At 42.3% G+C, this 13,018-nt stretch overlaps 1 protein-coding gene across 8 annotated transcripts in view; it reads left to right on the top strand.

Annotated features, from left to right (window-relative positions):
- The window catches only part of GGNBP2 (gametogenetin binding protein 2), a 45,461-nt gene that overhangs the window by 10,347 nt on the left and 22,096 nt on the right, over window positions 1-13,018 (top strand). For 4 of the 8 annotated variants that reach the window (XM_054456916.2, XM_054456915.2, XM_054456918.2 and 1 more), the window contains 4 exons: window positions 1,846-2,099; window positions 5,497-5,595; window positions 12,215-12,340; window positions 12,435-12,548. In XM_054456916.2, coding sequence (XP_054312891.2) covers window positions 1,846-2,099; window positions 5,497-5,595; window positions 12,215-12,340; window positions 12,435-12,548 — 593 coding nt within the window. The remainder of the gene's footprint in view (window positions 1-1,845; window positions 2,100-5,496; window positions 5,596-12,214; window positions 12,341-12,434; window positions 12,549-13,018) is intronic. The other 4 variants (XM_054456920.2, XM_054456919.2, XM_054456922.2 and 1 more) reach the window with 1 other exon arrangement.

The following is a 13,018-nucleotide window of genomic DNA, read 5'->3' as shown; positions in this document are numbered from 1 at the left end:
TAGTAATTGTTTTCTTCAGACAAAATAATCCTATATTATGAACTTTCTGATGTTTAATTCCTGAGAAATATAGTACTTTATAAATATGCTTAAATGCAATATACAGTGGTCCCTCAGTGTCCGTGGGGGATAGTTCAAGGATCCCTATGCAAACCAAAATCCACAATGCTTATAGAAAATGGTGTAGTAAGGACTAGGCATGGTGGCTCATGCCTGTAATCCCAGCACTTTGGGAGGCCAAGGCAGGTGGATCGCTTGAGTTCAGTAGTTGGAGACCAGCCTGGGCAACATGGTAAAACCCTGTTTCTACAGAAAATACAAAAAAGTTGGGCAGACATGGCGGCATGTGCCTGGGGTCCCAGCTACTCCGTAGGCTCAGGTGGGAGGATCTCTTGAGCCCAGGAGGCAGAGGTTGTAGTCAGCTGAGATCGCATCACTGCACTCCAGCCTGGGCAATAGAGTGAGACCTTGTCTCAGAAAAAATAAGATGTATATTTGCATGTAACCTCTGCACATCCTCCCATATACTTTAAAGCATATTTAGATTCCTAATAGTACCTAATACAATGTAAATGCTGTGTAAATAGTAGTTATACTGCATCTTTAGGGAATAATGACAAGGAAGAAAAGTCTGTACGTGTTTAGTATTTCCCGTCAAATATTTTCAATTCTTGGTTGGTTAAATTCACAGATGTAGAACCCATGGATATGGAGGGCTGACTGTAATTAAGATATTGGAAGATGACTTGTTAGTTTACTTCAGGGCTCTTATTTCTACTTTTAGAGAAAACTTTGAATGGAAGGGTAATGGTAAATGTGAGAAAATGCTTCTTGGGAATTATCCTACTTTCCTATCTGTTTTTGGTAAATCTGAAAGTGTTAACTGCAGTTAACTATAACTCCATCAGGTAGAAGTTACTTACTAGAGTTTGCTCATTTCTCTGCAACAGTAGCTGTCAGTTATTTTTCTACCTTGTCGTAACCAGCAGATACAATTCATAAGCAGCAGCATGCTAGTTACTCGCTTCCCTGCATAAGGAAGATAGGCCATGTTTTCTCCCACTAATTCATAATACATCTGTTCATGCCTCTGGATTGGGAATTGCTGCTCCACATGATTACCATCCTAACTTGACTCCTGTAGCTAAACATAGTGATAGTAAGTGTGTTGTTAAAAGTTGTAAAAACAAAACAAAAAAAAACTGGCCAGGCGTGGTGGCTCACGCCTGTAATCCCAGCACTTTGGGAGGCTGAGGCGGGTGGATCACAAGGTCAAGAGATCAAGACCATCCTTACCAACATGGTGAAACCCCATCTCTACTAAAAATACTAAAATTAGCTGGGCGTGGTGGGCACACCTGTAGTCCCAGCTACTCGGGAGGCTGAGGCAGGAGAATCGCTTGAACCCAGGAGGCAGAGGTTGCAGTGAGCTGAGATTGTGCTACTGCACTCCAGCCTGGCGAGAGAGCGAGATTCCATCTCAAAAAACAAAAACAAACAAACTAAAAAAAAAGGTACAGCTGTGTTGTGCTTTTTTTGTGTGTGTGAGAGGACTGGCCTAATACTCACTGAACCAGCCCTACATTTCCAGATGCAGGACTGCTTTTTGGCATACTAAGCAGAGTTGTTTATATACCCTAGATTCTAGAGCAAGGGGGTTTGTGGCGCAAATTCCGTACGGCATGGACAAGGCTGACTACTTTGCCTTTCTGACTCAGTTGCAGGTAGAGCTGGTAAACCCTGGCCAGGTTGTACTTACTGCACAAGGATAGGAACCAGTAGTAGTGAAAGTATAATTTTACGTCTTTTTAAAGGACACTCCTTCATTTTCTTTCCCTCTTTCAGCGACATGGTATGCTTAAGCAACAGGATCTAAGTATTGCCATGGTGGTGACATCACGCGAAGTCCTGAGTGCACTTTCTCAGCTTGTCCCATGTGTTGGTTGTCGTCACAGTGTGGAGCGCCTCTTTGCCCAGCTTGTAGAGTCTGGAAATCCTGCTCTTGAACCCCTAACAGTAGGGCCCAAGGGAGTCCTGTCTGTAACTAGAAGCTGCATGACTGATGCAAAGAAGCTTTATACATTATTTTATGTACATGGGTAAGTATAATCAATTAGGAGAAAACGGGTTTGTTAAAATTTAAAACAGCTTGGTGACAGTGGCAGCTTATTTTCTTGATGGAAAGATTGAGTCGAATTTAATAATTTTATTGAGTAAGTTGTATGTACCAGTGAATGTAAAGTTTCTGCTCTCCATGTGGGGAGAGGCAGACAGTAAGCAAATATTCAATTTGTCAGGGATGATAAGTTAGAAAAATCAGTAAGGGAGGTAGAGAATGGAGCGGGGGAAGAATTATTGTGGAGGGTGGTCAGAGAAGGCCTCCCTGATAAAATGACATTGAATATAGATTTGAATGAAGTGAGCAAGCGAATCTTGTAGAAAACTGGGGGAAGGCAGAGAAGGAACAGCTAGTGTAAAGGTTCTGAGGTTGGGGTTTTATTGGCATGTTTGAGGAATAGTAAGGAAGCCCTTGTGGCTGGAGCCAGATGAATGAAGGGAACAGTAATCAAAGATGGGGTCAGCAGAGTAATAAGGCTGGGCGCTGTGGCTCACACCTGTAATCCCAGCACTTTGGGAGGCCAAGGCAGGCAGATCACGAGGTCTGGAGTTCGAGACCAGCCTGACCAACGTGGTGAAACCCCGTCTCTACTAAAAATACAAAAATTAGCTGGGCATGGTGGCGCGTGGCTGTAATCACAGCTATTCAGGAGGCTGAGGCAGGAGAATCACTTGAACCCAGGAGGCAGAGGTTGCAGTGAGCTGAGATCACGCCACTGCAGTCCAGCCAGGGCGACAGAGCGAGACTCCATTTCAAAAAGAAAAAAGGAAGAGTGGCTGGGCGCGGTGGCTCACGCCTGTAATCCCAACACTTTGGGAGGCCGAGGCAGTAGGATTGCCTGAGCTCAGCAGTTCAAGACTAGCCTGGGCAACACGGTGAAACCGAGTCTCTACTAAAAATACAGAAAATTAGCCAGGAGTGGTGGCGGATCCCTGTAATCCCAGCTACTCAGGAGGCTGAGGCAGGAGAATCTCTTGAACCCGGGAGGCGGCAGTTGCAGTGAGCTGAGATCGCGCATTGCACTCCAGCCTGGGCAACAAGAGTAAAGCTCCATTTCAAAAACAAAAAAGGGTAATAAAAGGTCCAGTCATATTTTTATTTTTTTCAGACAGAGTTTTGCTATTGTTGCCCAGGCTGGAGTGCAATGGCGCGATCTCGGCTCACTGCAACCACTGCCTCCCGGGTTCAAGCGATTCTCCTGCCTCAGCCTCCCAAGTAGCTGGGATTACAGGTGCCCACTACCACGCTTGGCTTTTTTTTTTATTTTTTAGTAGAGACAGGGTTTCACTATGTTGGCCATGTTGGTCTTGAACTCCTGACCTCAGGCGATCTGCCCACCTCGGCCTCCCAAAGTGCTCGGATTATAGGCATGAGCCACCGTGCCTGGCTGAGGTCTTTTGTTTTTACTCTTGAGTGAGGTGAGAAGCTTTGGGAAGGTTTTGAGCAGAAGAGTGGCATAGTCTGATGAAAATTGGTTTACTTTGACGTCTGTATTGAGAATGAATGATGGCTGTGGAGGTAGTGAAAAATGGTTATAAAGGATCCTGGGTATATTTTGAGGAATGAGCCAATGGGATTTTTTGGATAGATCGGTTGTGAGGGAGGCCATCAAAGATGATTCTCAGATTTGTGATGTAAAGAATGGACAACAGGCCTTGCGTGGTTGCTCACACCTGTAATCCCAGCACTTTGGGAGGTCGGTGAGGGTGGATCACCAGAGGTCAGGAGTCTGAGACCAGCTTGGCCAACATGGTGAAGCCCCATCTCTACTAAAAATACAAAAATTAGCCCGGCGTGGTGGCAGGCGCCTGTAATCCCAGCTACTCAGGAGGCTGAGACAGGGGAATCGCTTGAACCCGGGAGGCGGAGGTTGCAGTGAGGCAAGATCGTGCCACTGCAGTCCAGCGTGGGCAACAGAGCGAGATTCCGTCTCAAAAAAAAAAGGACAAATGGTTGCCATTTACCGAGATGGACAAGACTGAGGAGAAATGTAACAGAGCTCATCTTTGGGTGTGCTAAGTTTGAGATAGCGATTAGACATCCAAATAGAATTCAGAGAGGTCTGGGTTAGAGCTGTAAATTTGTCTCATTTAGTGAATATAAATAGGAAAAGAAGAAGAGGTCTGAAAAGTAAACCCGAGGCTTTCCTATTTAAAGATGGTGGTAGGGACTTTTGATATTTACTGTGCCTGGGCTTGGGAAAATAAGCCTCGGAGTGTTTTTGAACAGAGGAATAATGTAATCTGATACATGTTTTAAAAGCATCACTGTAGCTGCTGAGTGAGGCCTGGAATGTAAAGGGCAGAAGGTGCAGCAAGGAGACCATTTAGGAGGCCAGCTATTGCAGTTGACTAAGCTAGAGATTGGTGGGTTGGACAGGGACGATAATGGTAGAGGTGATAAGAAGTGATCTGATTCTAGATTGGTTAATTTTTATTTAGCTTTTATTCAATTTTTTTTTTTTTTTGAGACAAAGTCTCACTCTGTCTCAAGCTGGAGTGCAGTGGTGCAATCTTGGCTCATTGCTACCTCCACCTCCCAGATTCAAGTGATTCTTGTGCCTCAGCCTCCCAAGTAGCTGGGATTACAGGCGTGGACCACCACACCTGTCTAATTGTTGTATTTTTTTTTAGTAGAAATAGGGTTTCTCCATGTTGGCCAGGCTGGTCTCTAACTCCTGGCCTCAGTCTCCCAAAGTGCTGGGATTACAGGTATGAGCCACCATGCCTGGCCTCACTTTAAAATTTTCTGTAGAGATGAAAATTTTGCTATGTTACCCAGGCTGGCTTTGAACTCTTGGCCTCAATTGATCCTCTTACCTCAGCCTTCCAAAGTGCTGGGATTATAGGCATGAGCTACTGCACCAGGCCTGATTCTAGATAATATTTAAAAGGTAGAATTGACAACCTTTGCTCATTGGTTGGATGGAGGGTGCGGATAGTAGTAGTGTATATTCTATATTTGCATAAAATTTCTGTTGACTCCTCTTCAAGGATGTATTGTGTTTACATAATGTTTTGTGAGGTTTTTATATATTTTTTAAAGACATGGGGTCTCACTCTGTTGCCCTGGCTGGCCTCAAACCCTTGGGCTTAAGTGATCCTTTCACCTCGGCCTCCCAAATAGCTGGGACTACAGGTGTGTGCTTCTGCAACTGGCGTATTTACATACTGGCTGGGCAAGGGAAGATGGCTGAGAGTCAGGTAGCAGTCAATGTTGAAATACGTGAGTGCCAGGCACACTGCTCGATACAGTGGGGATAGAGAAAAGTGGGTTTTTTTTTTTGTTTTGAGACTTCTCTCTCAAAGACAGTAAATAGATTTTAAAATTTGAAAGTAAAATGAATTAAACTCTTAATATGTTTTATTTTTAATTAGGTCCAAACTAAATGACATGATAGATGCTATTCCAAAAAGTAAGAAGAATAAGAGATGTCAGTTGCACTCCTTAGATACGCACAAGCCAAAACCTTTGGGGTAAGTAGAATCGAATACCAAGAGGCTTTGTCATTGTTAAGATTGTATATTTGATCATATTTAGTAAAAGAAATAAACCCACTGTTTGCTTTAATTCATTAATTGGTTATACTCTATGACATAGGTCAAAATAAATAGATCCTCTTGTTATGTTGGCCATTTTGCCTTGATATATATAAAGTCTCAGTGTAGATCTGATTAAAAATTTTTTTTTTATGTTAAATATGTTTTAGTGGAGGGAGGTTGAAGTCTTTTTTTTTTTTCTTTTTTTGAGATGGAGTCTCCCTCTGTTTCCCAGGCTGGAGCGCAGTGATGCAATCTCGGCTCACTGCAACCTCCACCTCCCTGGTTCAAATGATTCTCCTGCCTCAGCTTCCTGAGTAGCCGGGACTACAGGTGCGTGCCACCACACCTGGCTAATTTTTGTATTTTTAGTAGAGATGGGGTTTCACCCTATTGGCCAGGCTGGTCTCGGATTCCTGACCTCAGGTGATCGCCCCCCTCAGCCTCCAAAGTGCTGGGATTACAGGTGTGAGGCCCCACACTCGGCCGGTTGAAGTCTTTATGGAAATGTATGCAGCTAATATTAACGTTTTCAAAGTAGTGGTAATCATTATTTGATTTACAGAATAGTCATAATGTATACATTATTTATCTTTCTTGTCTCTAGCTGTAATTTACCAAGGTCTTAAAAAAAGTAGTTATGACAATATTATGACAATGTGTATTTATGTAACTAATTTGTAGTTTTCTATATTTATTATTATTTTTTGAGATGGAGTCTCCTCTGTCACCCAGGCTGGAGTGCAGTGGCGTGACCTCTGCCCCCTGGGTTCAAGCTATTCTCCTGCCCCAGCCTCCCGAGTAGTTGGGACTACAGGCGTGTGCCACCAAGCCCGGCTGATTCTTTGTGTTTTTGGTAGAGACGCGGTTTCACCGTGTTAGCCAGGATGGTCTCGATCTCCTGACCTCATGATCCGCCCGCCTCGGCCTCCCAAAGTGCTGAGATTACAGGCGTGAGCCACCGCGCCCAGCCTATTTTATTTTTTAAGCAAATATTGCCTGATAATAATTTGTAGTTTTCTTCTTGGTTAAGTGCTATAGTGTCCAAGGCTGCTTTTTCACTTTCTCCCAGCAGAGTGCCACAGTTGTCCCCTACAAAATTGCCTGGAGGTGGGGATGGTGAGGCGAAGCCATAGAGTGTGAAGGGACTTTCTAAGACGTGACTTTAGTTTTGGAGAGAATGGGATATTAAAAAACTATACTAAAATTTTATTTTTTAATAATTTTTTTGAGACACAGTCTTGCTCTGTCACTCAGGCTGGAGCACAGTGATACGATCTCAGCTCATGCAACCTCCGCCTCTTGGGTTCAAGCAATTCTTGTGCCTCAGCCTCCTGAGTAGCTGGGATTACAGGTGTTCGCCACCACTCCTGGCTAATTTTTTTGGATTTTTAATAGAGACGGAGTTTCACCATGTTGCCCAGGCTGATCTCAAACTCCTGGCCTCAAGTGATCTGCCTGCCTTGGTCTCCCAAAGTGCTGGGATTATAGGCGTGAGCCACTGCACCTGGCCTCTGAAAAGTTAATTTTTAAATATCTCATTTGTGTCATTGTCACCTTTTTTTGATTTTTTTTTGTTTTTTTTTTTTTTGACCTGAACTTCCGAGTGACACCATTATTGTATAGACATTTTCCTCCCTGACACAAAGATTTGGATGACCAGGCAGTGGTATGTTAATAATGTATTAAGTTTTTTTCCCCTGTACTGAGCAACAAAAAATATTTAAAACATTTTATCAGCCGGGTGCGGTGGCTCACGCCTGTAATCCCAGCACTTTTGGAGGCTGAGACGGGTGGATCAGAAGGTCAGGAGTTCAAGACCAGCCCGACCAACATGGGGAAATCTCGTCTCTACTAAAAATACAAAAATTAGCCAGGCATGGTGGCGCGCACCTGTGATCCCAGCTACTCAGGAGGCTGAGGCAGGAGAATCGCTTGAACCCGAGAGCTGGTGGTTGCAGTGAGCTGAGATCGTGTCACCTGGGTGACAGAGCAAGGATCTGTCTCAAAAAAAAAAAAAAAAATAGGCTGGGCATGGTGGCTCATGCCTGTAATCCCAGCACTTTGGGAGGCCAAGTTGGGTGGATTCTCTGAGGTCGGGGGTTCGAGACCAGCCTGGCCAACATGGTGAAACCCTGTCTCTACTAAAAATACAAAAATTAGCCGGGTGTGGTGGCAGGTGCTTGTAATCTTAGCTACTTGGGAGGCTGAGGCAGGAGAATCACTTGAATCCAGGAGGCGGAGGTTGCATTGAGCCAAGATCGCACCATTGCACTCCAGCCTGGGCGACAAGAGCGAGACTTTGTCTCGAAATAAATAAATAAATAAATAAATAAATAAATAAATAAATAAATAAAATAAATTTTATTAGTAAAATTGTCAAACATAGAAAAGTAAAAAATACAATGATTGAACCTCCCATGCACTTTTACCAAGATTTAGTGGTAATCAAGAGTTGCCACACTTGCTTCATTTATCCACCTTTTTCTTTGTATTTTAAAGCAAGTCCCAGGCTTCGTGTTACTCTGTTGGATCCTTCCACATGCATCTCTAAATATATGGACATTTTTTTTCACACATTGCCATCATAACACCTAACAAAATTAAGTGTAACAATCGAATACCCAGTTCATACTCAGATTTTACCTGTTTCTGTGTTTTTTTTTTGTTTTGTTTTTTTTTTTTGAATGTTGGTTTGTATGAATCAGGATCCAAACAAGAACCACACATTATATTCTTGTGGCCTGAAGAAAAGAAGTTTTCTTAAGGACAGTTGTTATTTTGCTGCTTGATTTGTCAGTATCTTTTTTTTCTTTCTTTCAAGTTCTTTTTTTTTTTTTTTTTTTTTTTTTGAGATGGAATTTCCCCTGTCACCCAGGTTAGAGTGCAATGGTGCGATCTTGGCTCACTGCAACCTCTGCCGCCTGGGTTCAAGTGATTCTCCTGCCTCAGCCTCCCGAGTAGCTGGGATTACAGGCACCTGCCACCATGCCCGGCTAATTTTTGTATTTTTAGTAGACACAGGGTTTCACCAGGTTGGCCAGGCTGGTCTCGAACTCCTGACCTCAGGTGATCAACCCGCCTTGTCCTCCCAAAGTGCTGGGATTACAGGCGTGAGCCACCGCACCTGGCCCGATTTGTCAGTATCTTTTAAAAATTTTTTATTTTTTATTTTTTCATCAACTCCTTCTTCCTTCTCAGATTTGTCAGTAGCTTGAGAGAATTTCTGACTCTAAATGCAGAGTACAGGCTAATTTTTCACATTAGAGAATGACCTGTTGGCTGAAGGCCTAGAGTATGATACAGTAAAGAGCTTGCGTTCTGGTACTTTTTTTCTGTTAAGCATATTCTTTGTTGATAAACTGAGAAGCAAGTAGCCCAGCATCTTATGCATCTGTGCTCATTGCTGCCTTCCTTCAAAGACCAGTCCTTCCCCTCTTGCTCTGCACTCCATCTTCTTTGTTTTCAATCACTTTGCTTATTCAGTTACCTACTTTTGTTGAATTTACATTCAGCTCTGTTTTTCTATCTTTCAGCTTAAGAAACAAAACAAACCTCCACAGATTTTACATCCCCTTCTAGCTACAGTTCCACTACATGGGAAGTCATGTTTTAGAAGGCTGTTTACTGAGTATGGAATCAGTGTGAATGGACTTAATTGATCTTAAGTGGTGTCTGTCTCTTGACTAAGGTAGCTTCAGTTATTCCCACAGGCCACATAGAATAGCAGGCTAAGCAGTACAGTATGCTTAGCCAAGGCTCCCTCTCCCTTGGATGGTCACCACTATTAAATGCTACTATGATTCTCCATTTTATGTATGGAGTATACCACTCCCGCTCCTACTGCTACATCCCCACCCCCCCACAGCTTTTTAAATTTGTTTAGTCTATTTGCAGAGAAAGTATAATACAGTTGATTAGGTTTTAGCCTAATAAATAGAAATCTAGGTCAGCTTTTCTGAGAGTATTCTCTCATCTATGCAAGTAAACCCAGGTTACTGTCTGTCTGGGAGTAAGTTTGAGATCTGAAAGAAAGATCTAGGCTGGAGTTGTAGGCCTGTAGCTTATCTTAGAGAATGTTATGTAAGATCACCTAAAGGGAAAGAGAGTAAAAGAATTCTGAGGAATTTAATGGGTAGAAAAAGAAATTAGTAAAGAAACCTGAGAAAGAGTAGCCAGATAGATAGAAGGAAGCCAAGGTACAAAAGCGTTCCAAGGAAGTCTGATCAACTGTATTAAATGCTGCCAAGTTATCAAGGACCCAAAAGTGGACATTGGATTTAGTAACAGTGAGATAATTGGTGATCTTGATGAGCTGAGCTAGTGATTGAGTGGAAGCAGAATCCAGGTTACAGTGATGGAAAAGTGAATGCGATGTAAGGTTGTCATGGATTAAGCTGTGAATGGAGAGTATGGGAGCAGAACCAGAAAGTGGAAAGGTTATTTTTTTGGAAAGTTTGATCTTAAAAGAATAATAGAAGGCATAAGGTCTAGAATGTTTATAAATAAAATCCTGATTTGAGATACAGATTTTTTTTATAGAGCTTTTTTTTTTTTTTTAAAAAAAAATGCCTTCACGTTCTGATGATATAATAATCATTCTTCAGCTCTGATTTCTCTTTATGAACCTTTCCCTCAATTATGAGAACTTGAGTTTGAGAGTTTTTCAGTTCTGGGAAATTATGCATTATACTAATCAAGTATAGTTAATAAAAGAGGGGCTGGGGGCGGTGGCTCACACTAGTAATCCCAGCACTTTGGGAGGCCGATGCAGGCAGATCATGAGGTCAGGAGTTCACGACCAGCCTGGCCAATATGGTGAAACCTCGTCTCTACTAAAAATACAAAAATTAGCCAGGTGTGGTAGCACACGCCTGTAGTCCCAGCTACTTGGGAGGCTAAGGCAGGAGAATCGCTTGAACCTGGGAGGCAGAGATTGCAGTGAGCCGAGATCATACCACTGCACTCCAGCTTAGGTGACAGAGTGAGACTCTGTCTCAAAAAGGAAATATCAGAGTTGAGAATAGAAGGATGTAGCATGGAAAGTGGAACAGATGATGTTTTTGTTGTCACAAATAAGGGGAGCTAAACTTTGGCCTGAGCCCTTGTGAGAGGGAGTACAGGGCTGAGTTGTGTGGATAACTTATATTTTAGGCAGAGGGTTGAGAAATACCCATTTAGCTACATAGAGTAAGTTAAAAGTTCAGAGGTTTTTCCGTCTCTAGCGTGCAAGGTGTAATGAATTCCTTGGACTGTACTGAGACCTGCAGAAGAACAGACAGGAGCCAGTTGTTCAGAATCATGAAAAATCAAGAAGGCTGTGATTGAATGGAGTGTAAACCCACGTTTCCCTTGGAATGCAGGTCCAAAATAAATGTGCTGCAACAAAGCAAAATGTGTGGCAGTTTTCATACTGAAGTTGAACCCTGTTGGGGAGGGAGAGTGGGAAGTTTTTAGTAAGTTTGTTAAAAAAAATTGTATAGGGCTGGGCTTGGTGGCTCGCGCCTGTAATCCCAGCCCTTTGGGAGGCCGAGGTGGGTGGATTGCTTGAGCTGAGGAGTCGGAGACCAGCCTGGGCAACATGACAAGACCCTGCTGTCTCTACTTAAAAAATACAAAAAAATAATAATAATAATAATAATAACCGGGTGTGGTGGTACACGCCTATGGTCCTAGCTATTCGGGAGGCTGAGGTAGGAGGATCACTTGAGCCCCTGCAGGGGTGGGGTTGCACTGAGCCAAGATCACGCCACTGCATTCCAGCCTGAGTGATAGAGTGAGAGTCTGTCTCAAAAAAAAAATTACCACATAGTTCTTATTAATTTAGGCTGTATAAAGTGTTCGTGTTAGTGTACTATCTTTTAGTAAATGTAAAACTTATTCACTGTAATTAATCTATGACCTTCCCAGCTACTTGTACATGTGAAGGTAGATAATAGTTTTGTTACCATGGTTTAGCTTTTAAAAAGGAGTGATTACAAAAAAAAAATTGAGCTGGGCATGATGGCTCACACCTGTAATCCCAGTGCTTTGGGAGGCTGAGGTGGGAGAATGGCTTGAGGTCAGGGGTTTGAGACCAGCCTGGGCAACATAGTAGAGATCTTGTCTCTACAAAATAAAAGTAAAAAAAAAAATTACTTGATGATGATCTCATTAAGTAGATCAAAACTTCTTAGAATTTTCAATTTGTGGAAGATTGGTCTGTGTTTATAAGGGAAAATACTTGATAATTTTTTTGGTCATTTTGACTTTAGAACATTCCAACTATATTTGCTCATAGAATACTTAGTTTATTAACCAGTTGCTGTCTTCATAACTACAAATGTTAAATTGTATCAGATAAACTTGATAGTCAAGCAGAAGTTTTTATATAAAGATATGAGCACACATTTAAATGAACGTTATATTAATAGAAAATGAGTATGTAATCATATAATTTGTAAACATGTTCTAATATCTTAATCATTAAAGTGTTCATGATTTTAATTTAGACTATAGAAATTATTTCTTCAGATTATCTCAGTGTCACTAAGCTTTGTACTATACTATACTACAGTGAAGGGAGCAGTAGCAGTGTCAGTTCAGAGAAGTTAAGTACAGATAAGAGAAATAGTGAAGACCACAGGAAGGACAGCAAGTATAGGATCATTTTCTATTATGGACCTTTCCAGGGAACAGCCAGGTAAAATCAAGCAATACTTTAATCTGTTTTTTGTTTTTTTAATGTTTTACCCTTTTGTATTCTCCCTTTCCACTAATATTTGTTCTTTCTACAGAGGTTGTTGGATGGATGTATGGGAACTAATGTCACAGGAATGCAGGGATGAAGTAGTTTTAATTGACTCGAGTTGTCTTTTAGAAACACTAGAAACATATCTGCGAAAACACAGGTAAGTCTGATGGTTGTTCCAGTATAATGTGGAAGGTGCCTTATGTGTCAGTCACCTAGAGTGGCCTGTCACTGACCTCTTTTGTATAATAGCATTCTAGCCTTCCCTTTAATACTTGGCACTAGGCGGAGCTTAATGTTAGAGTAGGCAGTTCCTTTTTTTTTTTTAAGATGGAGTCTAGCTCTGTCGCGAGGCTGGAGTACAGTGGCGCGATCTCGGCTCACTGCAACCTCTGCCTCCCAGGTTCAAGAGATTCTCCTGCCTCAGCCTCTTGAGTAGCTGGGATTACAGGCACACACCGCCACACCCAGCTAATTTTTGTATTTCTAGTAGAGATGGGGTTTCACCATGTTGGCCAGGATGGTTTAGGTCTCCTGACCTTGTGATCCACCAACCTCAGCCTCCCAAAGTGCTGGGATTACAGGCATAAGCCACTGCGCTTGGCCAAAGCAGTTGCTTTATGGGATGAC

This window comes from Pongo pygmaeus, chromosome 19 (genome assembly GCF_028885625.2).
Source record: "Pongo pygmaeus isolate AG05252 chromosome 19, NHGRI_mPonPyg2-v2.0_pri, whole genome shotgun sequence".
Taxonomy (NCBI): Eukaryota; Metazoa; Chordata; class Mammalia; order Primates; family Hominidae; genus Pongo; species Pongo pygmaeus.
Note: the sequence above shows the minus strand (reverse complement) of the source record. Positions and strands in the feature narration are given on the sequence as shown.